At 31.0% G+C, this 27,367-nt stretch overlaps 1 protein-coding gene across 1 annotated transcript; it reads left to right on the top strand.

Annotated features, from left to right (window-relative positions):
• The first annotated feature begins 18,443 nt into the window (after positions 1–18,443).
• LOC113852598 (U-box domain-containing protein 19-like) lies at positions 18,444–22,348 on the top strand. The gene has a single exon (XM_027482913.1). The coding sequence runs from the start codon at positions 18,527–18,529 to the stop codon at positions 20,576–20,578; it is 2,052 nt and encodes a 683-aa protein (XP_027338714.1). The 5' UTR covers positions 18,444–18,526; the 3' UTR covers positions 20,579–22,348.
• Positions 22,349–27,367: the final 5,019 nt, after the last annotated feature.

Here is a 27,367-nt window from a genome sequence, read left to right as displayed (position 1 = left end):
TTTGCATTTATTGTTGTTAAGTTGTTTGAAGGTTTTTAAGTTTCTTCAAGTTTATTTATTTTGCGTCTATCTCTCTACTTCTACTTCCTTCTTCGCATAATTCTTATTTTAATGAATTTTGGGATTCTGTTCAATTAGCCTATTTTACAAATTTCATAAGTTTTTGGAAATTCTCTTTAGATTTTGTGTATTTCACTTGTCTATAACTTGATTGTTTTCTACACTAAACCAAAATAATTCATTTTGAAGATTGATATAGTCCCAAAATATTTTTTAATATTTTTGTTTACAAAAATCAAGATAAACACATTATTAATTTATTGTAATCATTTAAAAAAAAACTTAAAATATGAGTATGAATAATGTAATATTCTACTTAAACCTTGCTCATTTTCACTTTTAAAAAATTATGAACCTAGAGAGAAAGGATATAAAAGGAAAATCCATTCCATTAGTTCATTTTTGTTGTGCAAAAGTCGATAAGAATTTATTCTATATTCCCCTTTTTGAAAAAAAAAATGTTATAAAAGTTCAAGGAAGTGGTTTATAACCACCACACAACCTGTAAGTAAAAGTGAATAATAAAAGTAATTTGGTCTGTATTTAAAAACATATTAAAAATGTAAACATGATTGAAAATAAAAATTATAATCAGCAGCATAAAAATAAAAATGAATCTATAATAATTAGAATTTGATTTTAATTAAAATCATTTGCATATGATTCTTTATTTTATAATTAAGTTTTAATTTTTTTTAACTTTGTTTAATTGGCTCCCTGGCCACATTTCTTTTAGAATTATGTTAAATTATAAACCTAATTACAAATTTTCAAAAAGTTAGATAACTCATAAGTTTAATTATTTACGAAGTTCTTAAACTATTTAAAAATATATATATAATAAGTCTCGTACACTTAATGAAATCTTAATGGAATCCTAATAGAAATGTGATTAAAGATTTAATTAAAAAAAATAAAAATTAAGGGACCTAATGATAAACTTTTAAAGTATAGAAATTTATTTATAATTACTTTCTAAAGAGTTTAGGATCTACAAAGTAATTTACTATTCCTTTGAGCAAACATTTAAAAAATAAAAAAAAATAGAAAAATAATTACAAAATATGTAAACTGTCTATAACTAAAAGTATAAAAGTTGTATATGGATAATTATTTAGAGGCTAAAAAAAGATCTTGAAACTAAAGTGTCAAATAAACTAGTTTGTTAGTTACTAAGTTAATTTAAAAAAAAAAAAAAAAACATGACATATAAGTATACGAGAGAACTTTTGCATGAAATGATAAATATATTACATAATAGAATACACTTCAAGATAAAATAATCTTAGATTTTTATAATAATATTCATTCGAAGCAATCAAATTCTAAAATTACCCTATCTCTCAAAAGGATAATAAAAAAAATAATCATTTTTAAATTGATTGATAAAATTTAAAATATAATAAATACTTCATTTCTCTTATTCAAACAATATGTTCTTCCTTAAACATTAAATTAACCAAAGATCAAATAAATAGAAAATACAATCCTTGTGCAAATCTAAGGGAGCAATTTAAGTGGCACTAAGGCCACAAAAAATATTATTAAACTAAAATAATTTTTTTTAGAAAAATTAAATATATTTTCTATGACCATTTTCAAATTTAATAAACTTTATTAATTCAAAAGGTTGATATTTTTACTATTAACAATAGAATTAAATTAAAGAGATATAATTTTTAAATTTTATAAAAAATTTAAATTAATAATAAATTTAAAAATTATTATTTATTTTTATTAATATTGTGTCATACAAAATTTAAAATTAAAAGTTAAGAATAACTAAGATTATAATAATTTTAAAATTCAGTTCATCTAAAAGTAATTTTTAATTATTTTGATAAAATGTATGGACATTTAAATTTAAATTAAATTTAAAATTAAGAAATCATATTTAAACATAATAAAATTGAATAAAAATAAACACTTAATGTAAAAGAAATCATGCAATATAATAAAACTCCCAATTAAAAATACTATCATTTTTCAAAAAAACTATTTTTATTTAAAATAAGGATTTAAATTTAATATGAAAAAGTAGACGATTTATTATTATTATTATTATTATTATTATTATTATTATTAATTAAGATAAAATTGCATATCACTAAATAATTTTTTTACTGAAATGCAGAACAAGTTTACGGAGGATTGACACGTGGATACACATACCAATTTCTAATTACTATGATATTAGCGTTTCAGAAAGAAGCTACCTCCGAGACATGACAAAAACTTAATAATAACCCTAACATAATGGGATTGACCGAAAGTGGCACCACTGAAACTGTGTTTGTGGTTGTACATACCCATTTGGATTTAATATTGAAAACGATGGATGCTTCAGTGTGAAGGACTAGATGCAGTTGGACCAAGTCACTACGTATTTCGATGCTAAATTTAAGTTAATTTGTCAAGTGGCGAAAATACCAATTGTATGTACACTAGTTTCCCTTTAAGGCTTTCAATACAGTTTAGTCTTCGTGGCAACCCAAGAAGCAAAGTGTGTGAGGGAATGTTTACGTGAAGATTAGATCGATGATATGACAATGACACTACTAATCATAGCTTTGATTCCCAATTCCAAATATTATCCCAGTGGAGGGGTGCAATTAATTTGAAAACACCCAAATTGCTTCGTTTTTAAAACAATAGTTGTCATTTCAGTGAAGCATTTGGATCTCCGTTTTGACTGGCACCTGTCCAATTTATAATGTTTTTCTTAATTGAAGGAACGATGGCTTATACTTTCGTCGTTCCTATATTTTAATTTAAATTTGAAAGTGCCAACACTATTTTCCCTTATCGCGTAATAATTAGATCCTATTGTTTTTGTGTTAAATAATTGTGACGTATGAATGGAAACGCGTGAGATTCGGCATTATCTGATTGGTCCACGTCAAGTACTGTGCTTTTCCTCATAACTTGATTAATATATAATACTATTTACACATTTTTTTCTATATTTTATTATATCTATTTTCATTTTTTTATTATGTTATTTATCATATTTTTTATTTTCTATTTTTATTTGTTTTCGTCGAATTTATTTCGCTTTCCATCGTGAGACTTGTGACAATGATTACTATAAGACAAATATGAATCAATATTTTTAAAGTATGAGTTAAAATAATTATAAAATATTATTGACGCACTTTTCATATAATTTTTAAATTATTTGTAATTTTTTATGATTATAAAAACTTTTTTAAAGGAAGCAAACAAGGCATAACGAGACTCATCATAATTATAGTCTCATTCATTAGTGTCATAAAAAATTTAGTTCACAAATTAATAAATAAATTTTTATTAAAAATAATGTTGAAATAAATGAAAATCACGAAAGTAGTGCATCATTATATTTTTAATAATTTTTTTCTTTTGATTCTTTAATTGGTGCTAGTTAACATTTACTTTATAATTAATATAATTTTATTATTTAAGTAATTAAAAATTGACATAATAATAATAATAATAACAATAATAACGGTCAAATTTTATTTTATTAAATAAGGTCAAAATATATGTATCATGTGATGTTATTGAATTTGATTAAACTAAATTTTATAATATACAAATTTAATAGTTTGTGCAATGTATAAATATTTTATTTTTAAAAATTAAAATATTAAGATACTTTGAATATTTGTAACTTTTGTATCTCTTAAATTTTAACTATTATTCTTTTTAATGAGTTGTAATAGAATTATAAATTTGAGCTTAAAAAACTAAAATATTTTTCTTTTATGTATCTTGTACCTTGTATTCACAAATTGCAATAAATAGAAATATCTCAATATGTTTATGGACGTAAGTCACGTTGATTAAACTAAATTAATTATTTGAGTTGTTTTTCCTATCACTTTTTTTTTGTTTTGTCATAATAATTAGTATCAAGAACTTTTTTTTTAACAACCGATTTTGGTGATCACAATATCTTTTTATAAATTTAATATTAAGAAATTCAATGGATCAAAAGATTTCACTCTATGAAAATTGAAGATGAAGGTAGTTTTGGTGCATTAGGGATGTGCAACAACACTAGATGAGAAAGAAAATTGTTTGCAACTCTAATTGATTAAGTGAAGAAAGAGAAATTGAAAAAGATGCACAGTATGATTTTGTTGAATATAAATGATGAGATTCTACAAGAAGTGGTTGGCAAAAAAATGACTACACAAATATGGAACAAGCTTGGAGAAAGATATCAAAAGAAATCTTTAACCAATCAGTTGTACTAGAAGCAACATCTGTATACTTTGCACATGTCTAAGAGCATTTCAGTGGATGGATCATCTTAACAATTTTAAACGAATTATCTTGGACCTTCAAGGTTTTAGGGTTAAAATTATTTTGTTATGATTTGTCAAAATCATTTGAGCATTTTATTGATACTATGTTGTACGACAAAGATAGTTTACTATTAATAATGTAAAAGATGGTATACTATCTAAAAAAACAAAAGAAGGTCTTTGGTTTTGTTGTAAATGGTGTAAGTCTAATAGTTAATAGAGGCAGGAATATGGAAAAAGAAAATAGTAATTAGAATCATTCACACTCTAAATCGCGTAATGTATTATTGTAAATAAAAAGAGCATATTAAAAGGAGTTGTCCACAATGAAAATATGAAGATAACAAAGGTAAAGTTAGTGCAACTGTGGCACAAATTAATGCAAATGCTTCTGATTATAGTTTAGATGAAGAGGATGGTAGAGATGTTTTATGGTCAATACTACTAGTGATACCTTGGAAATGACATTTTTCACTTCATTTGAAGAGTGAAATGACAATGTGAAATTAGAAGACGATGAAGAGCTTAGTGTGAAAAGGAGTGATTCAATACAGATACAGGTGTATGATGGCATTGTTAGAATGTTTAATGCATGGTATATTCTTGGTTTGTGAAAAAAAATTAATTTATGTTGCTACCTTGGATAAACTAGGGTTCAGATTTTTTAGAAAGGATGGATAGATTGTAATTTCTAAAGGTGCTCTGGTTGTGATAAAAGTAAGATTGCAACATGATATTTATACTATGTTGGGTACTTCTATTAAGGAGCGGTGTCAAGTTTGAAATTAATAATCCTAAAGTGGTGTTGAGCAGTGAGTTTGAGATGAAAGACTTGGGTGTAGCCAAAAAATTTTGGACATAAAAATTTGGAAAGACAAGAGTGCAAGTCTACTTTATACATCTCAGAAGATATACATTAAAAAGGTATTGTCGTCTTTTCAAATGAAGAATTCTAAGCCAATGATTACTCTATTAGTAACACATTTTAAACTTGATGGTACCACATTTCCTAGTACAAATGAAGAGAAGGATAATATGAGTGACATTCCTTATTCTAATGGTGTTAGAAGTGTAACACCCTCTTTTTCATTTATTTAATTATTGGTTGATATTAGAAAATGTTATAATGTATTTGGAAATTATTTATGAGTGTTTTGTTACAAGTTTGGTGCAAGGCATTATTGCTCAAGCGAGTTGAGTCTTGCTTAAGCAAGAATAGGATAAACTTAGCCTAACTGTCATCTCGCCTAAGCGAGATAAGTCGCTCAGGTGGAGACTCATAGGAAAAATATCTAACTCTTTGGATGTCATCTCACTTAGGTGAGATTGACCTTTGTTCAAGCAAGAATAGCAGAATAAGATTGAGAGACCACTGTTTAGTATTCTCACCCAGGTGAGAATTGGCTCACCCAGGCTATAATTGGCTCGCCCAGGCGATATTAGGCTCGCTCAAGCGAGAGCACATGAGAATTCAGGGGTATTTAAGGGATTTCATACCTGATACTTGCATTACAATCCCAGAAACATTTCCTAAGTCTTTTCCTCTAAACTCTCTCTTCCTTCTTCCACAGAAAAGCCTTAAAAACTTCGAAGTTACTTTGAATTCAAGCTTGAACCTTAACTCTACGGAATTGTTGGTGAGTGTCTTAGAACTTGGCTCTTCATTCTCACCTCTATTTTCTCCCTTTTCAAAGGATATTCTTTTCTATAGTATGTAGGATGACCTCAACCTTTTGAATAACCTTTTCGACTAATTGTCTTCACTAAAATTATTTATAGAGGTAAAGAGAGCTCTGTCTCATTGCTGAAAATATGATATGTTTGTACTCATGAAAATGTTATGGTGTAATGAATGATTGTGAATATATGATGGATGAAATATGTTTTCATATGTTTTGATGATTTGAATGATATCTATTTTGAGCATATATGTATGTATGTTGTGTACTGAGTCCGGAAGTGACCAACCTTCGGCAATGTTTGATTGATATATGATATAGTTAATGTACTTGAAGAAAATAGAATGAGGATAGTATGAACAAAATACTAACGAGGAGATATTAAGTTAGATTATGATGAGAAATATGAAAAGAGGAGTCGAATGAGAAAGGAAAATGGAATGAGAAAGGGAAATGCTAAGGACAAGTGTGTCAGAGATACATTGAGAGTGTAGAAGATAGAAGCAATTTGAGAAATCTTGGAGAAATGAGGGTGGCAGATGTTCTCCTTAAACTGCACATAACAGCTAAGAGTAAGAGCAACACAGGTCTCACACTCATTTTCTGATCTAAACTCCTGACCATGCTTTTGCTAAAAGGGGTCGAGTCGGCACACGTTATATCCGTGTAACTACGGCTATCCAGTAACTATTTATACTAAAGAAGACCTCAAGGGATTCCAAGGACAGTGAAAGTTTGAAATAAAAAATCCAAGAACAAGCAGAAAAGAAATGTGATAAATTAAATAATTGATAATTATTGTATGTATATAAATATGAATTGTATTGTCTGATTGATTAATGTATTATCCTTGTTTGTATTATTGATTTTAATTGTGAATTCATATTTGGTAATGAGAAGAGAGACTCATTCTTACAAAACCTTTCAAGAAATAAAGATGAAGGAACCCCAGAGACTTGTTAGTTTGTCAAAGCTACTTATTAGCAGTAGATTAGACCATGTAGCTAGGGAATAACAACAATTATGCCATTGTAGTTTTATTATACATAGTAATGATGATATTATTTTTACTTTAAAAATGACTATAGGATATGATGTACCTTTTGACTATCTTAACAGTGGTAGAATCTACCATAGTGTATGTTTGGTTATATATAAATGTTTGACCAGACCACCAGATGTGTGAAATTATATTTGTACTTTTCTAGGTCATGACCAACATGGGAGACCAAGCCATTTCACTACAGAGCGAATTACAAGCACTGAATTGGTAGCGGATGCGGGTGATCTCGGTGAAGATGAAAACTTATCCCCAGAGGGGATAGCAGAGATAGAGGGGTGGTGTGGGGATGAAGACTAGTATCGTCTTCAGTCTTTTACTGGATAAATTGCTCATTAAGACTTGTTATATTTTATATTTTATAAATGATGTAAATGAGTCCTAATGTATTTTGAAATTATATCTTATAAATATTTAAACTTTTGTATATTAATAAGATCAATGTACACAAATGTTATTTCAGCCATTTTTCCTTAAATTTATTTTCTTCTCATTGTTTATTACTGAGAAATTTTATAAGGCTTGGTAAATTAAATGAAATTTTATATTTCTACACTTTACAATCTGATTACAAGCAAATTTTTATTTAATTTCCTCTTTCCAATTCCAAAAGTATTTCTTAAGACTGTATAAATAAATAAGGATGTTACAGGAAGCCTGATATATGTCATGGTTTGCACTAGACCAGATTTGACTCATGTTGTTATTGTGGTAAGCAGATTTATGAGTAATCTAGAAAAAGTTCATTAAGAGCAGTAAATTGGATTATACAATATCTGAAAGGTACTAGTGATATTTGTTTAGTTTAATGGTTCTAATGGAATTGATAATATATATTCTGACTATAGAGGAGATCTTATGAAGAGGAGATTATTGACATGTTATATCTTTACTTTTTATGGAAGTGCTATTAGCTAGAAAGCAATACTTTAGCCTACTATTGGTTTGTCAGCTACATAAGTAGACTATATGTCATTAACAAAAAGGGTTAAAGAAGGTATATAGTTGTAGGGTCTTATTGATAATTTAGATTTAGATGTGAAAAGACATTTTCTTTATTTTGATGGTAAGAGCACATTGAATTTGGCTAAAAATGCAGTATATCATGAAAGATCAAAGTATATTGATGTTAGATTGAATTTCATTTGAGATGTGATTGAAGGCAAATTATTCTCCATAGAAAAGATAGTCATTGCAGATAATTAGCAAATATGATGACTAAGCCTTTGCCTACAAAGAAGTCCAAGTATAGCTTAAACTGGGTGAATATTTGCATAGCTTGAAACCTTTGGGGTGTGTTGGTAGGAGAGATGATCTTAGTTGTTGATGTTTTGGAAGAATTATTGAAATGCCTTAAATCTCTATAACTCTTGTTTCTCTTGAGTTTCAACTATTATTCTCTTTAATAAGTTGTAAAGGATAGTTATGGGTTGTTATAGTGAGTTATGAGTCATTATATATATGAGTTTAAAATGCTTATAAGGCACTTTTCTTTGATGTATCTTGTATTCACAAATTATAGTGAATAGAAATTAGATCAACTATAGGATCATAGACAGAATTTATTTCTAAATTGTTTAATTTATACACATGTTAATGTTTTAATTTATAAATAAATATTATAAGTATTCACAAAAATATTTATTCATCAATGTATAAAATAAAAACATAGATTGAGCCTAACTAATAACAGCTTTCATCATTATTGTTTATTGGCAAGTGTACCAATTGAAAAGTAATAAAAGAGTTCTCAAATTAAGTTTCTATAATATCATCCCATAGAGATTATTCTAATTACTGAGAATATAATTTAATTATTCAAACCAAACTAGTACATAATATAATAAAATAAAATTATGAAATACCTAATGCATAAACAACAAAAGCAATATCAAGGTGAGTACAACTTGAGCATACATCAAACTATCAACAATAGAGGCATGTCGGACTTTACTTATACTTATCTCATCACTTTCATTGTCATCTTAAGGATTTTGAGACTTTGAGAGTTTATCACCTTTTTGAATAGGTGTAGCACGTGGAGAGCACGATAAATTTGCATGCCCAATACTACTAACCATCACTAAGATCCTTCATATCAAAGTGGTTACTCAGCATCAATTTTGTCTTAGTCAAAAGTTTAACATAATTACTAGCGAGGAAAATATTATCAACATATAAGACTAGAAGATGAAATAACTCCCTCTAATTTTCAAGTAAATATACTGATCTAAGGAGTTTTTCTTGAAACCCATAGAAGTGATCACCTTATCAAATTTCAAGTATTATTACTAAGAGGTCTATTTTAATCCATAAATGGATTTTCTTAGCTTACAAACTATGTGTTCTTGCCTTCTTCAACAAAACCCACTAGTTGTACCATGTAGACATTCTCAACCAAATCTTTATTCAAAAAAACTATTTTGACGTTTATTTTGTGATGTTTTAAGCCAAAATGAACTCTAAGGCCATAACAACACGAAAAGCATCCTTAGTAGAGACCAGTAAAAAAGTCTCTTTATAATCAACTTTTTCTCTTTTACTGTAGCCTTTAGCTACAAGTCTGACCTTGTATCTTGTAACTTTATCATCTAGATTCCATTTAGTCTTAAAAAATCATTTACATCCAACTAGTTTACATTCAATTGGTAACTATACAAGATCCTAAACACTATTATGAGTCATGGAGGTCAATTCATCATGCATGGCATCTAGCCAATCAGAACCACAAGAGCTAGAGATGGCCTCTCCAAAAGAGGTAGGATCATCAATATCAGTGTAGTCAACTCATATTCTTAAGGATATACTAAATAATCATCAGGGATGAAAGGTTTACATACTTTCTGAAATCTCCTTAATGAAACTTCTTCAACAATATCATCATGTGTCTGTTCAATTGTTACTACTACTATGTTATCAATGTTATCTAGAATAATATGATCATCATTGTGTGTGAAAGGAATCACAATATGAAAGTAGTCAAATGGGCAACATAAGGACAACAATGATATTTTATGTAACACCTTAAGTTTAATTTTAATTAAATAATAATTTTTCAAATTCGAATAACCAAATTTTCATAAAATACTTCAAAATAAGATAAGGGTTACAAATTAATATCAAATGACTGTTACAGGACTAGTTCAATTACAACATTTTCAAAATAAAATTTAAGTCCTATAGCAGTTCATTCATTCCTTCACTGAGTCCGGTGCTGATCATCTTGATTACCTGAAAAATAAATGTAAGAATGAGTACTCTATACTACTCAGTACACAACAAGCATAGAGTCTCACCGTACATATACTTTACACAAGATAAATATAAACAATATTTTTACACAATTCATTGCAATTCATCACCGATGCACTTATGGCATCAACAGTTATACATATTCGCGCACTCATGGCACGCCGCCACGCTCACTATGATCACAAATTTTTACTATTAATGGTCGCCAGTTACTCCTGTCTCACGGATACCACATGGGCAGTCACGGGTCGCTCAGCAAAGGTAATGGTCAGAGGTTTAGTCAGGAAGAGAGTGTGTGGCCCGTGGTGCACCCGTTCCACAGTCGATGTCACCACCACTCTCTCCTCCCCAAGGTATTTCTACCATCCCCATCTTCCACACCCCCAGTGTATCGTTGAACTATTTACAACACATTATAACGGCACCAACACGCCCCATTCACATACATTTCATTTACACACGCAATATTCATGCTTGCACACGGCACACATCCTATATTCAATTCACATTACAGGCACATAGCCCACATTTATTCACAATAACATTAATTCATCAATCAATGGCATATCATCACACACAATCACCCTTATAGGGTCCAATTATTCTATCACACATCACGTTGCATACAAATTTCCACCAAACACACAAATTTCTATCTTCTATCTCAGCCATATTGCATTAATCATCAAAACACACAAGAATCACAATACATTGAGATAGGATAGAGTCCCCCCTTACCTCGAACTGAAGACGTACACGCTAAATCTACAAAGAAGTGCTCCCCTTCACGAATTTCTTCCTAAACATACGGAGAAACTCCATGAGAACCCAAGGAAACCACAAAAATAGAGAAAGGGGATGAAAAACTGAAACTCTAACCATTGAAACTCACCTTCAAGCATTCCCCACTTAAATTCAATCTTCAATCTAGCTCACGAACGGCTTTGGAGGCAATATAATCAGTAGAATAGAGTTTGGGAGTGAAAGGGTCAGAGGAATTTCGAAGGAGAAGGGAGAAATGAAATCTTCCCGAACCCTAACCCCTTTAAATCCTCTCTAGTCGTGACACTCGCTACAACGAGATATTCTCGCTGCAACGATGCCCTTTATCACCACAGCGAAAATCTCAGACAATAATTAATATTACAAATTTAGGGCGTTACATTTAGATTTAATGCAAATTTACAACACTCATTTACACTTATACACACATATATATACATTTAGATTTATATAAATAATAATAATTAATATTACAAAATTTGGGGCGTTACATTTTCTCTAAAGGTCACTAGTTGTAGTGTAATACTTCGACTATCCAAGTCATCTTCAAAGAATATAGCATGATTAGATTCAATGACTTGAGTGTAGTGTAAAGGACAATAAAATTTGTTGCCTTGAGTGTTGATAAATCTATATTTTGAGGCACTTTTATAGTTTATTTTCATATGCTTAGCCTTTGCATGATAGACATTTTACATTGATTTATTTGTTAATTATTCTAGTTTATCATAAATAATTAACAGTGAATTATGAAACCATTTTAGATGAAATTAGAGGAAATTTGAGGAAAAAAAGGGTCATGCTTAGCAACAAGCACAATCTTGCTTCACAACTAGCATGAGGATATTTCTTGAACATGCACAGTTGTGCTTGATTTTATGCATAGGCGTACTTTGCTCCTAGTAATTTAAATTAAGAGTTTTCAAGGGTTTTGAGAGCCCTATTTAAGGGACAATTAGGGCTTGGGACTTTAGAACTTTTCTTGGCTAACTTTTATATGTATTTGTGAGTAGAGATCATTAGTGAATATGAAGAATACCCTTTTAGAGTGCAAACAAATGATTGAAATTGTGTTTTAGCAAGAAAGAATATTTTCATCCTTTCCCTTTAGGATTTTTTTTTTAGTTTGTGTTTTCTTTTTGAATGAATGAGTTTCTTTACATTTGTTTTCTTTGTCTATTTTGTTATGTGTATCTAAATTTATAATTAGGGTTATGGTGAATCCTTTGCATACTTTATGTGATTTTTCCGTTTAATTACAATACTAGTTTCTTTTCAAGATTGATTTTTGTCTTAGCATGTGTATATTTCTATCTTAGGATTTGACCACTCTCAACATCTCATAGTTAATTGCATCACAAGCGACTGTACCATATATAGTTAGTGGATTTATAAGATAAAAATAGGATAGGAAATTAAATGGCCCAAACTTAGTTGTTTTCTTTCATTTGGTTAGTGAATTAACAAACTCATATGTTCTATATACTTTAACTCTCTTTCTATCTTGCATGACCATTGAGAGTTATAACTTAGGAAAAACAATATTGACATTGCATGACCATTGAATGTTAATAGCTTTAATATGAGGGATTGGCAATCATATTTCATAGGTTTATCTCGAATAGTTTTTTTGTTAAAAAGATTGTGTTGTGTTTTTCTCTTTCCATTATTTTTAGCTTAAATCTTTCATAATTTCTCTTATTTTATTATGTACCATTTTAGTTCAAGTAATTAAATATTCCCAGTAATTATAAACAATATCTGTGAGATGATATTCTCATAACTCAATTTGAGAAATATTTGATTACTTTCACTTGGTACACTTGCTAATGAACAAGAACCCACACAATAGCCAATGAAAAAATTACTATTTGTCTTTCGATCAAGCTTCTTTATTTAAAGATTATGGATTCTCACATCTGACTTACAACCCAACACATAAAAGTGCTTTAAACTTGACTTCCTTTAAGTCATAAGCTCATACGAAGTTTTTGATACAAATTTATTGGTACTTAAGTATATATGTAGTAGTCTTTAAACAATCTCTCCAAAGAAAATATAGTAGGAAAAATGACTCATTATACATCTAACTATATCTAGAAGCATGTGATTATGTCTCTCTGCCACTCTATTATACTTAGGAGTACTAGGCACAATATATTCAGCATCAATACCACAATCCTTAAGAAATCTAGCAAATGGTTCTGGATTTCTACCAACCTCATTATACCTACCATTATATTCTCCTCCTCTATCATGTAACACCTTAAATTTAATTTCAATTAAATAATAATTTCACAAATCGGATAACCAAATTTTCATAAAAGATTTCAAAATAAGTGAAAGGTTCCAAATTAATATCAAATAACTGCTATAAGACTAGTTCGATTACAACAATTTCAAAATAAAATCTAAGTCCTATAGCAGTCCATTTGTCCATTCACTGAGTCTGGTGCTGATCGTTTTGATTACCTGAAAAATGAATATAAGGGTAAGTACTCTACACTATCCAAAAACACACAGTGTGCATAGAGTCTCACCTCCAGCACATTTCCAATACATTAAACAATTACATTCACAAGTAGCATTCTACATCCATAAGTATAATTCATAAACCATGCATATGCACGCCAGCCATATTCACTGCAGCATTGTGATCACAGATTTACACCATGAATTGTCGCCGGTTACCCCCGCCTCATAGATACCACGTGGGCAGTCACGGGTCGCTCAGCAAAGATAGTAGTCAGAGATTTAGTTAGGAAGAGAGTGTGTGGCTCGTGGTGCACCCGTTCCACAGTTGGTGTCACTACCACTCCCTCTTACCCAAGGTATTTCTATCGTCCTCATCTCCCACATCCCCAATGTATCGCTGAACCATTCACAGCACATTACAACGGCGCTAACACGCCCATTCACACATATTTCATTCACGCATGCAATAGTCATGCTTACACACGGCACACAGCCCACATGACACTTAAATACACAGCACTAAGCCCATATTTATTCACAATATCATTAATTCACCAATCAATGGCATTCCATCACACACAATCACCCTCACGGAGTGCAATTATTCTATGACACATCACATTGCATATCAATTTCCATCAAACACACAATTTCTATCTTCTATCTCAGCCACATTGCATTAATCATCAAAATACAAAAATTACAATGCATTGAGATAGGGTAGAGTCCCCCTTACCTTGGATCGAAGACCCACACCCGGATTTGACCATGGACGTGCTACCTACACAGATTGTGGCCTAAACACATGGAAGAATTCCATGAGAACTCCAATAAACCAAGAAACAGAGAAAAGGGGATGAGAAACGAAACCTTAACCATTAAAACTCACCTCCAAGCGTTTCGCACATGGATTTAACCTTCAATCAAGCTCCTGAACGGCTTTGGAGGCAATTTAATCGTTGGAAAAGGGTTCTGGGTAGAGGGGACCTCGCTGCAGCAACACACCCTCACACTGCAGCGAAAATATTAGACGAAACTGCACCCTGGTTTCTGCAGAATCTCGCTACAACAAAACCCTCTCGCTATAGCGAGACTGCACACAGAAATGCACCCCAAACTGTTGTTCTGTCGCTACATCGAGACGTCTCTCGCTATAGCGAGAAGACGACAGTTCTAATCCTTTCTCCCAGGGCCATCTCGCTACAGCGAGAATAGTCTAAAATTGAACCCTACACTTAGGCACTTAGCCTATTTTCAGCCTATCCAGTCATGCATACACATATATATACACATATCCAAAAATACCCACATATATATATATATATATATATATATAACCATAATTAATATCACAAAATTTGGGACATTACATATCAAATCTCTCACTCTTAGTTATTTTACTTATTTTAAACTTAATGACAGCTTTAAAGAGTTAAGTTTTTCTTAAAGAAGATCAATCCAACTAAACCTAGAGAAATCATCTAAAAAAGTAATAAAGTATTTGTATTTGCTCATGGCAATAGGCATAATAAGTCCACACATATCAATTGCAATATGTCACTACATATATTTGTTATTTGTTCCTAGTTTTACTAATCATCTTACCCTTGATGCAATTAGCACATGTATCAAAATTAGAGAAGTCTAAATTATGCAAGATACTTTATTTAATCAATCTCTCAATTCTTGATTTAGAAATGTGTCCAAAATGCCTTTGTCGTAGCATAAAAGAATTCTTATTATACCTAACACGTTTATGGCCAACAACAAAATGGATAAACATATAATTCAAATTCAAAATGTATAACCAAACACATAAAATTCCTAAACCAACAACAATTGGTATGAGAGCTTTAAAAGATACTTTGTTTTATTCTAAAAATTTTCAATATATAATGGTATGTAAAACTAATAAATCCCATAACTATTCAATACACATATAACTTCATTCCTTCACAAATCAAAATAGATATAATATAATTTGTATCTTTGAATTGGTGAAATTAATATTTCAAATTATTAAAAAATACAATTGGTATCACAACATTATTGAATTATTTAATGATTTAAAATATTAACTTTACGATTCAAAGATTAAAATTTTAGTATATCTTTTAATTTATTAAAGAATGAAGTTAGATGTGTATACTTGTTATCAAATTATTAGAGTTCTTCGTTGTTCCTTTTGCGGTAAAAAATTAAGATTAAAAGAGTAGAAAATTACTCTCTATCTAAATCAGTCAAAAGAGAAAAGGTATATGATTAATGTAGAGAGATTACTTACTTACTAAATGAGATTAGAGACCTTTCTCAAACCTTATAAGGTTAAATAGTTTAATTCATCATAAACTTTTTTTATTAAAACTTGATAATAATATATTTATTTATTATCTTATATAAATTTAATAAATAATATCATAATTGATATTAATAATTTAAAATATATATTCTAAATAATTGATTATTATTAATCAACAATTAAATAGGATGTTAAGAATAATAAAAAATATTAATATAACACATCATTCATGAGACAATTGCATGTAGTATAGTTATAAAAGCTATATTTAAAATAAATGATATGTAATCCTTTTTAAGCCACTGGATACTGCAATGACCACCGAGTCAAACCTTAGTAATTAACTTCAAACTTATCAATTAGTTTTCAAAGCTTGGTAAGCCCATCCTTCATTGTTATATATCTAATATTTTTTCTCATAAGCTTTGTAAGAGCATCTTTCCAAAACTTGCATAACTTGTTCTTTCAAAACAAGTATAAGCTTTAGCTTATTACTATCAATATGTTCAAGTCTTGTTAGTTTGTTTTTAATGTGATTCATTTTTCTTAAGAAAAGCTACGACTCTCCCTTTCGTGAACATATATTTGAATAAAATATTTTTCTTCACTCCAAAACTTGCTTTCCCTTCCTCTTTCATCAAACGGATCATCATTGATTTTTCTATTTTCAGTTGCAAAGAAAACAAATTCTCTCTCTACCTAATATGACTTGAATATATCTTGATAATTAACTTTTAAGTATTCATTTAATTTAAAATTAAATAAAATTAATTTTAAGTTGTTAAATACAATTAAAATATATGCATATTTAAATTAATTTAAATTATGCATTCTTAGCAAAAATATGCATTTTTTTTAATTAAAAACACATTGATAAATTAATTTAAAATACATAATTTTGATAAAATCACACGTTTTTCTAATTTTTAAACAAACAAATCATAAATATATCAACATGCTTCATCCTTTAAATAGCTACCAAGAATCACTATTGAGCTATTCTTGTTTGATTCTTCTTTTTCTCATGTAACTAGTATTGTTAAGCATGCTATTGATGGTGAAATAATTTTTGGTCGATTAATTTACGTTAATTATTTTCAAATATAATTTATATGTATAATACAGTAAAAAATTATATTTATAAAACAGGAGCATTAAGATATAAAAATTTAAAATAAAGAAATATTGTGACACTATAATGATAGTAGTCTTAGAAAACTTTTATCTTATAACTACTTTTAACTTATATTTTACAAATGACAAAATCCTAACTATTATATTTAAAACACAGATTATGATATTAAAAAAAATATTAAAATTATCATTTACTGTAAAATTTTCAGTGATTTTTAATATATATTAACACCATTTTTACCAAAGCAATTTTACTAACTTTTTGGAATTAACAAATTGTATTAACGCTTGACATTTATCACACTCAAACAATCACTAAGCTAATCTCCCCGGTACATTCTCCCTGGCAAATTCTGTTCTCACAATCCTGACTTTAAAATATTGATAGATGTATCTGAAGTTGAAGAGTAATAAAATAAACATGACTATTTTGAGATTGTAAACTAACTGTACAAGTAAAAGAAAGGAAAATAATATAAAAATAATACTAATAAAGTAAGTTTGAAGCCAAAAAAGCCTTCGTTTATTTATTTGTACTTATTTTTTATTATATTTGAACATAAAATAGAGATATTAAAAAAATTCATACAGCTATAAAAAAAATATTCACACATGCAATTTAAAACGATGCTAAAGAAATTAGAAAAAGAATTTTTTTTTTGTAAAACATTTTTCTAAAATTTCTATTTTAATTGTATTTTAAAAATATTAATGGACCGAATCTTGTCCCAATTTAGATGTTAGGATCTATGTTTTGAAAAAAAAATTGTTAAAAATCTATTTATTTGCTTCTTAATTCCGAAGTTTTACTTGTAACCGTTAGCCAAGCTTGCAATGGATTGCGTGGACCGGACCTTGTTTTTATTCCAAAATGACACTCGTCAATATTTGATACATCCACGTGTGAGGTCGGTTATTGTGGACCCACAAGACGTTCCTACGAAACTTCGAGCTCACAGTTCCGTACATCCCGAAAAGCATAACAACGACTTTACCCGTAACCAAGTAAAATTAAAAACAAAAAATAAGAATAGAAAAAGAGCAAAAAGCCTATACTTATGAGAAGTAAATCATACTTATCACGTTCGGATTTATCCGTAATACTTTAAATATTTTTATGTTATTTTATTAATTAAAATTTATCTATGTAATTGAAACAATAAAAATCAATATAAAAGTTGATATAATTTAAAATTCTACTTTCAATTAAATAATAGTTTGAAAATCAATATACTAAACAAAATTTATCAATGAATAATTTATTTAAATATTACCTGTAAAGAAATATCTAGGTTTTTTATTAAAAAAATCTTTAACGACTATGATCTTAAACTGTGACAAATGAAAAGCTTTCAAAATCATTTGCCATTCACTTTCTGTTATGGTGCCACCTGTTAATCTCCAACTTATAATAACAACTGCTCTTGGCATTCCATCCAAACTCTGTACTAAGCAGAGCAACGGATTGCCCCTTTTCTCCCACTAAGAGCAAATGCCTCCCAAACTCAACAACAATCAAATAGAAGAACGCCGTCCGTTATCTTTTCCCGCAGTGCATCCTTGCGAGGCTATATCTCCTTCCATCCTCCTCGCTTCCCTCATAACCCTCTCTCAGACCATATGCAACTTCCCATCCAACACGTTCCCCACGCAACGCCGTAACGCCAGAGAAACGGCGCGCCAAATCTCCATTCTCCATGCACTCTTCCAAGACCTCCGTGACCGCGGTTCCGTTATCCCCTACCCCGTTCTCCTCTGCTTCTCGGAGCTCCACGTCACCTTCCAAAAAATCCACTTCTTAATGCAAGACTGCGTCCGCGAAGGCACACGCCTCTGGATGCTCGTAAAATCCCAACACGTGTCCACGCAGTTTCGTCTCCTCATTCGCGCCATGGCCACCGCTCTCGACGTGTTACCCCTTCAGAGCATCGAAATATGCGGCGAAGTGAAAGAGTTAGTGGAATTAGTTACCAGGCAGGCTAGGAAGACCGAGTTCGCACTCGACCAAAACGACGAACGCGAAACGAAACGACTGCGTTTTGTTCTGGACCAGTTCGAGAGAGGAACCGAGCCTGACCTGGACGCCATGAAGCTAGTCCTTAACTACCTTGAAATTAAAAGCTGGAGTTCTTGTAACAAAGAGATCAAATTCCTCGAAGACGAAAGAAACTCCAACGAGCGAGAGTTTAATTTGTTGAGCAGTTTGATTGGGTTCTCGTGTTACTCTAGAGTTATCATATTCGAAACTCTCGATTTCCAATCACGTACCACGGAGCAACATGAAGCACGATGCAACACAGAGACGTTAAGTTGCGTAATGCCAGAGGATTTCCGGTGTCCAATTTCGCTGGAGATAATGACCGATCCTGTGACCGTTTCCACTGGCCAAACCTACAACCGAGCCTCCATTCAGAAATGGCTTAAAGCAGGAAACACCATGTGTCCAAAAACAGGGGAGAAGCTAACCAACACAGAATTGTTCCCCAACACGTCGCTTAAAAAGCTCATCCAACAGTTCTGTTCTGACAACGGAATCTCCATCGCCAACTCGACTAACTTGAACCGAACCATAACCAAAACCATCGAACCGGGTTGTCCCGCCGCGGCGCATGCCATGCAGTATCTTTCGTGGTTTATTGCAAGTAAGCTCGTGTTCGGAACAGAGGAACAGAAAAACAAAGCCGCTTATGAAATTCGCATGCTTGCGAGGTCCAACATTTTCAATAAGGCGTGTTTGGTTGAAATGGGAACCGTTCCGCCGCTTCTGGATCTTCTTGATACGGATGATAGAATCACGCAAGAGAACGCAATTGGTGCTCTTATGAAGCTCTCAACGCACGCCAGTGGCCAGCAAGTTATCATAGATAGTAGAGGTTTAACGCCAATTATTAAGGTTCTCAAAAGAGGGCTCAGTCTAGAAGCTCGCCACGTTGCAGCTGCTACGGTGTTTTATCTTTCGTCGGTGAAAGAGAACAGGAAATTAATAGGGGAAAATCCAGAGGCGATTCCGGGTTTAGTTGAGTTGATCAAGGAAGGAACAACCAGTGGGAAAAAGAACGCAGTGGTTGCGATTTTTGGTCTTCTTTTGCTTCCTAAGAATCACTCGAAGGTGGTTGCAGCGGGTGCTGTTCAGGCGCTTGTTGATGTTATAGCTTCTTCGGATAAAGCTGATCTTGTAACTGATTGCTTAGCGGTTCTCGTGGCCTTGGCGGAGAGCGGTGAAGGTGCTCTTGCTGTGTTACAAGCCCAAGTGCTGTCTTTGGTAACTGGGATTTTAAAATCTGCTACCTCGCGCGCAGGGAAGGAATACTGTGTCGCAATTTTGCTTTCTTTGTGGGTTCGTTTTGGTGTAGAAGTAAAGGGTGTTCTGGCCAGGGACTCTTCGCTTATGCCTTCGCTTTATTCCCTTCTCACGGATGGTACTCCTCATGCGGCCAAGAAAGCACGTTCCCTCATCCAAGTTCTACAAGATTTCAACGACAAAAGAAGTTCTGGAATGGAGGGCTCCTCTGTTTCGCAGCAACGATTGGTTCGATTATCTTGAATTCGGTAGATTCTTCTCTTCCTTTTACTCACAGTAAATATTATTATTATATCCTTAGGAAATAAGGCCCTCTAGATTTTATGAAATCAGTTCCAAGTTTTTAACCCAACGAACTAATTTCGACTGTGTAGTTTTTTCAACAGTGGTAGTTTCTGTATAGTAATAAATTGAAGAGGTCAGATATTAGTTGAATAAGCGCATATTTCCAGATTAGACTAAGTTTATCTTTCTTCGGCTTTGATTTTGTACGCTTCTTCAGAGCAACTAACTGAATCAACTTACAGGGCATCTAAATCAAAATCTATGTTTTGTTTTGTCTTCTCTCCTTTTTACTAGGAAGATGTTATATTAGTTTTATTTTGTTTGGCAGCGTAGTTTAGGGGAATTCCGTTTTAGGATGTGTTGTACTTTGGGATGTTTAGATGGATGGTAAGACTTAAGAGACCGAAAGGAAGGAACTTGAAGAGAATAATATTTTGAATTTTTTAAAATAAAATAAAAACAAATAGAACTTGGATATACTTCATTTAATTTAATCTCGTTCTATTTTATATTTCATTTTTACCTTTACTTTAAGAGCATGGAATGAAATTAATATTTCTATTTTACTAATATATAAGTATTGAATGACGTTTATTCTTAACCCTATATAATATTATAAGCATTTTGATGAGAAGCGAGTTCTTAATGTTGTAGTTCACAAGATACTATTTTTACACCGCTAGTATCGGATGATTATGGTTTATTTTAACTTGATGACTCACTAATCTATCTCAGATCAATGTATAAAATACTATAAAACTGATGCAATGCCTTTCTAACGTCTAGTCATCTAGGTCAAATGTAAATCCATCTCCAAATTTTGAATATGTGCAAATCAATCCTTAATGATATATGATCTATATGCAAAATATACCTTTATATAGGGAAATTATTATTAAATCCTATGAAAAACAATAGGTAATTTTTTAAAACCCTAGTAATTAAGGGGATTAGAATACTTTTTCTATGTAACAAAATAAATTAATGTCATGTGCTTACTAAAATAAAGTGTTTAAATATTATACTATAGTCATTGATTAAAATTTTCTATTTAACTTAATTATTTAATTTTTTTAGTTAACTCAATTTCTATTAATTAATTTGATCTTAACTAGTGTCTTAACCCTAATTTTTCCTTGAATGAAAAATCTCACAATTCTAAAATCGCTTTTAATTTGACTTGCAATTTAATCATTCATTCATTCACTCGTCAATTTAAATTTCAAAACTCAATGTGGATCTTGAAATTAGTATTTGCATCCTTTTTGTTGTGGATCAACCACTAACTCATTAACTATCCATCCCATTGTCAATCACTGCTGTGAAGCACCTCCATTGAACGATCCAATCATCAACAATAAAACCTTTAATTGAACGCAAACCCCCTTCGATCAGCATAAAATAGTAGGCAACATAAAAGAAAAGAAAATTCAAACTACTTTTTCTTTTTAAAAATCCAAGAGATTAATATATTGATTGAGTCATCATCTTTTTGCCAATTAATTTTCCCAATTCTGAATGAGTTCAAAATATACAGGTGTTTATTCAAGAAAAATTGTTGGAACCTTAACACATTGAAATTGACTCTTTCTTCTCTTTTTCTAGCATATGTACTTTTTCCTTAATAAAAACTTGCCTATTGAAATAAACGTTGCAGCTTATTTTAAATTGCTTTGTGGATATTTGGTTTAAATCTCATGTCATGAAAAAGGATTATGTATATGATATGTGTGTGTACATATATTTTAATCATTTACCAAAAATAGAGTCCAATACTAACAAGTCGTAGTATGAAACAACACCAACTTGAAGAGCATTTAAAACATTCAGAAATAATTTCCATGAAACTCAGTACTCTTGCAATATTTTGTTGTGTTAAGCACATCCAAATTTAGTTATTTACAAGCAATTATTGAAATATTCTAATGTGTAGTTATTAAATGTTAGGAAGATATCTTTCCTCTAGGCTATATTTTTATATATTTATATATAGTTTTTTCATTCAAGGGTGTATTGTTCTTAATTTGTGTTAAATAAATACAACAGTAAAATGAGGAGACAACAATGTCTGAATAGAATCTTTTGTCCATTATCAAATGATTGAATCAGTCTCGTTTGAATTTTATCCAAAAGCACAACCCTTAATGAAGTTTTATCTACTTTGACATTGAAAAAGGCTCTAAAAACAATATTTTCATTCTTAAACAGAATCTATAAGTATTGAGAAATTTCTTTGTTAAAAATGAAAAGACATATAATTAGGTTAGTGTCTTGACAAGAATGGGGATGATTTAGAGAGCCCTAGATTCAAAAAAGAAAAAATTAAAAGAAAAAAGATAAAGCAAAGTAATCATTAAGCTGACCGACTGCAAGAGGCTTCCACATCAAATATAGCAACCAAACCATTGTAAGTGGAGGGGTAAATTTTGTGAATAGAAATTGTGACCACTAGATCACGCAGTAGCAACTTACAGAGGTGTCGAGGCTTGGCCTAAAATAATCATAGTTTAATTTTTCTAAAGGTAAATTAATTATTTAATGACATTTATATTTCTTTGTCATTTTGACATTTAAAGGTAAAGTTTAACAAACATTCAATTTTCAAACAATGCAATTTAATAAATTTTGACGCAAATGAAAATGCTAAACTACATAATTATAACAATAGACATAAACCTATAAACAAATTTAAAGAGAAAAAATGAAAATGGGTAAGGATAACTCACTAGTTTCTAATTATCATCAATTACAAGAAAATCGATTATCCCGTGTTCAACAAAAGTTTCCACAACTATTGCAAAATAACATATCAAAAGTTAAAACGCAACCTGCTTGTTTATAATACAAAAGCTATACGAAGTGCATTGCACAAAGTTTTAAGAGAATTTAAGAACTAAAGCATTTTCTTGGATAATTGAACTTGGTTTTGTTTTGTGTTGTAAGAATTTCCATCCTTTTGCCACTTCTATTGTGTTGCAAGCCTATTAATTTGTCATTTTGACCTTTGGGATTAAAAATGCTTTGAAAATTATTCCTAATGAATAATGCTTATTGCATCATGTACAAAATTAAGATTTAATGAGGGTGTTAGTTGAATGTATCCTAGAGAAAGGCCTTAAGATGATGCATTCTTCACCCCCTACAACCTACTTACATTTTAAAGGAACTTAACTTGGTGTTAGTGTTGGTGTTCTGTCAACAGGAGTGACTTAACAGGGCTTATGTTATTTTTGGGTCCATTTCATGAAACAATGTTGTGTAAAGTTGAGATTAAATTTGTGGAATTGAGTGTTTTGTTGGGTCCATTCATGTAGCATTGTTGTCAAGACTCGTCTTTGCATGCCAAGGACCAATTGTAGGATATTAGCTAACAGACGTTGATAAGGAAAGCATAATATGTAGGCTAAGAAATATAACATTTGTGGGATGGTTTTGGATATCATCCTTTCTTGTAGACTTTCTAGTACCTATTTGGATTAGCATAGTAAATCATGCAACTTATTTATTGGTTTCATTCACTAGTTATCCTTCTTGTGTTAATTTATCAACTTCCTACATAATTTATTATGTCTAAATTATTCAAGATGCTATTGGAATTGTACAGTCAATGTTATTGTACCTCAATAAGTATGTTGGAGCTTTTTGCATAAATAAAATATTTTATTTGCGGATTAAAAATCGAAGGTGCAAACTTCACAATGAATCAGAAGTAACTAATGTTTTTCTTACCTCACCATTAACCTTGAATATAGAAAAAGAGTTCTCGCTTCCCAAATTTCATGATTAATTTTATTGAAAATGCCTAAGTGCACATTTTGGGCCTATTAACCTTGGCACATGGATGATTAAGAATTTAAGTGGAATTGCTTTTGGTTTCTAGAGAGAAATAGAAAGCCATTAGCATAAAAGGACAAAATCAACTTCGGAATGTCAAACAAAAGTAAATATCATAACTCATGGGCCTGTTAAAGAGTAAGGACTCTAAAATAACCCTAAATCTTAACAAAGAACGATAGATAAGAAAGGAGAATAAACTATCACTATACTTCCCACCTTATACTAGAAACTCGATCAATTTTGTACTGAAGTTGTAGTTATTGTCGCTTATGTGAATCTCTTGCAGCTTACTTGTCATGTTCTAACAGGTAATATCTCTATCCACTTCTAAAAGAGTTGCAAATATGCCATTAGTCTAAAAGATGTTTCACGAGTTCTCTTTCTCTCTGTGTTTTCTCTGTGTTCGTGTGTGTATAATGATGCATAGCTTGTTAGTTAGCAAAGGCATAGCATATGATAGTAAAGACATAGGGGCTCTTAAAATTGAAAATGTGTCATTAGAGATTATTCTTTTGTATTGTTGTTGATGGTTTTGGCTTATGAAGCACTACAAGGTAGGCTTATTCAGGATGCTCAAGTAGATCTTACTAGGGGTGTGGGGAAGGAAATTGACTTAAGGAGTAGAGAAACTCAAACATACTGAATACTACAGGTAATGTGAAAGTGATTTATATTTATTATATTCATAGTTATAGTTAGATATATAACCTTTCAAGTTTAAAAGTATGGCCTAGCCTATAGGATTTCTTGCTAGCCCTCCAATTTACCAATTTTTTGGCTCTTGAATAATAATAATATGGTTGTGTAGGACATTGTTGTTTATCTCTTCATTTTTTACTGGTTTTGATGAATTTTGAAATCCAAAAACATGTAGGACATTGTTGTCTAGAACTGTCCTAGACATGTTGATTGAAGGGGCAAAAACTAGTCTTACCCCAAAATTCATTTTAAATTGCAAACTTTGAGTTTACTCTCATGAGATTTTGCATTTGTAAGAACATTTTTCTTCTGCAATGCAATAAAATCCTGGATTCTGCAAGACAGCAGAATTTTATAACTAGGGATGTATACATTCTTTTCCAAAAATTTCTACAGAGCAAATTCTGACTGCAACATCAGGCATTAACTATAAATGTCAATAAAAATAATGGAAATTCAACTAGAAATTTACAATTACAACAACTAGCCTAATCCGATCCATAACTCGAGGGATGTCCTCAAATGTTATAGTGATAAAACAGATTCAAAACCATCCTGGTTCTATGCAATGACAGGCTGATCCTGGAGTTATATTGATCTTAGCAACACTCAAAAACTTCTCCCATAAATCAAGTTCTCTTTTCTCACTGTAAGGTCGGATTAATCCACTCATATCAGCCCAACAGCACATACCAGCACTGCTTTTTTACTTAAACAATCCACAAATTGATCATGCACTGTTCTTATTCTGCTCCGGTTGGCCTCAAAGTAGTCATGAATAGATTTTTTATCTAAAAGCATTGCACTAACTAACCTCCTCTGGGTCGGAGAAAATATAGAGGTAAATCTACTCATCTTCTTTGCAGCAGCCAAAACACGGTCATTGAAAGAACATAACCCCAACTCTAAGCCAGCAAGCGAGAGGTCTTTTGACAGGCCTATATCAATGCACAAAACCTTTCAAATTTTACTAATCCTCCCGTCACCTGGCACAAAATCTGACAAAGCCTGCAAAATCAAAGGAAACAAAAGAAGTTTAACGTACAAATAAAACAACAGCATGACGTTAAATGAAGTAATGAACCAAATTTGAACGTAGGAAGTATGAATTTAATTATAAAAGATCGTAAAATAAGAGTAACCAACTCCACCGTCAAATATTGCCAAAATAACTAGCAAAAGATAACATTTAAATTTAAATTTTTAAAACAACAAATAACTCTAATTAAAACCAAAATGTCTGTTCACTGCATTACCTAAAAGGTATTTGTTTCAAAAGCTGCCAATTATCCTGTATGTTGAAAAGAGAATATTGAAACGCAAGGGCTAAACCCTCTAGTTCTTCATTTAGCATTGAGAAACAAGATACACTAAAATTAATAATAATTAAATTAAAATCTATCAGCTAATAAGTTTGTAGCTCAACTGGTACCACCTCCAAGACACGGGTGTAATAATAACATTTTCAATTCTCCGCTATGTTACAAATGCTTTAAGGCCATTCCTATTCCTCCGTCTCTTCAGGAATGATGGATCATGACATAGTATAAGTGCCTCTGACCTATTTTGGTCTAGAGTTCTATACTTACTGCTCCCGTACTTTCGATTATCAAGTAAGAAGATGCTTTAAGAAACTCAAAATTTATCATTCTCATACATGAAAAGGTAGAATTAGAATTGCCATTTTAAAAAGCGTCAAAAACGTCCATTTGTGCTGATTTCTGCGAGCTATTACTCCATTTAAAGTTAATAGATATATCTTTAGATAGCATCATGGAATTATTTATTCAAATACCAATAATTTAGTTATGCTAACACATAACATGAACACTAGTGGTAGAATAGTACCCTGGCCTATCTGGGTGCACGTATTGTTTGTCTTGCTCCACGCGCTTCACTGTTCAATTGGATGACATTTTCCGTTACTAGCATACAATGGTGTCTCGGAGGACATATTTGTGTAAAAAAGGCGCATTTGTATAATTACAACAGAGTACAATTATTTTACAACCACTCGCATTGTACACAACAACCTTTCTTTTATTCTTTAACTTGCTCAAGTGACACCACCAATATTGCCAAATTAGTTTAAGCGAACGAAGTTATTTATAAAAATATTTTTGCAGCTTTTTGAAAAAGAAAACTTTAAAAACTAACTATTTTTTTAACAAATAATGCAATTATGCATGACATATAATGGCTGTGTTTACC

Source organism: Abrus precatorius, unplaced genomic scaffold, assembly GCF_003935025.1.
Source record: "Abrus precatorius isolate BTA unplaced genomic scaffold, Abrus_2018 Scaffold10, whole genome shotgun sequence".
Taxonomy (NCBI): Eukaryota; Viridiplantae; Streptophyta; class Magnoliopsida; order Fabales; family Fabaceae; genus Abrus; species Abrus precatorius.
The sequence above is the reverse complement of the archived record's forward strand: the minus strand, read 5'-3'. Positions and strand labels throughout refer to the sequence as shown.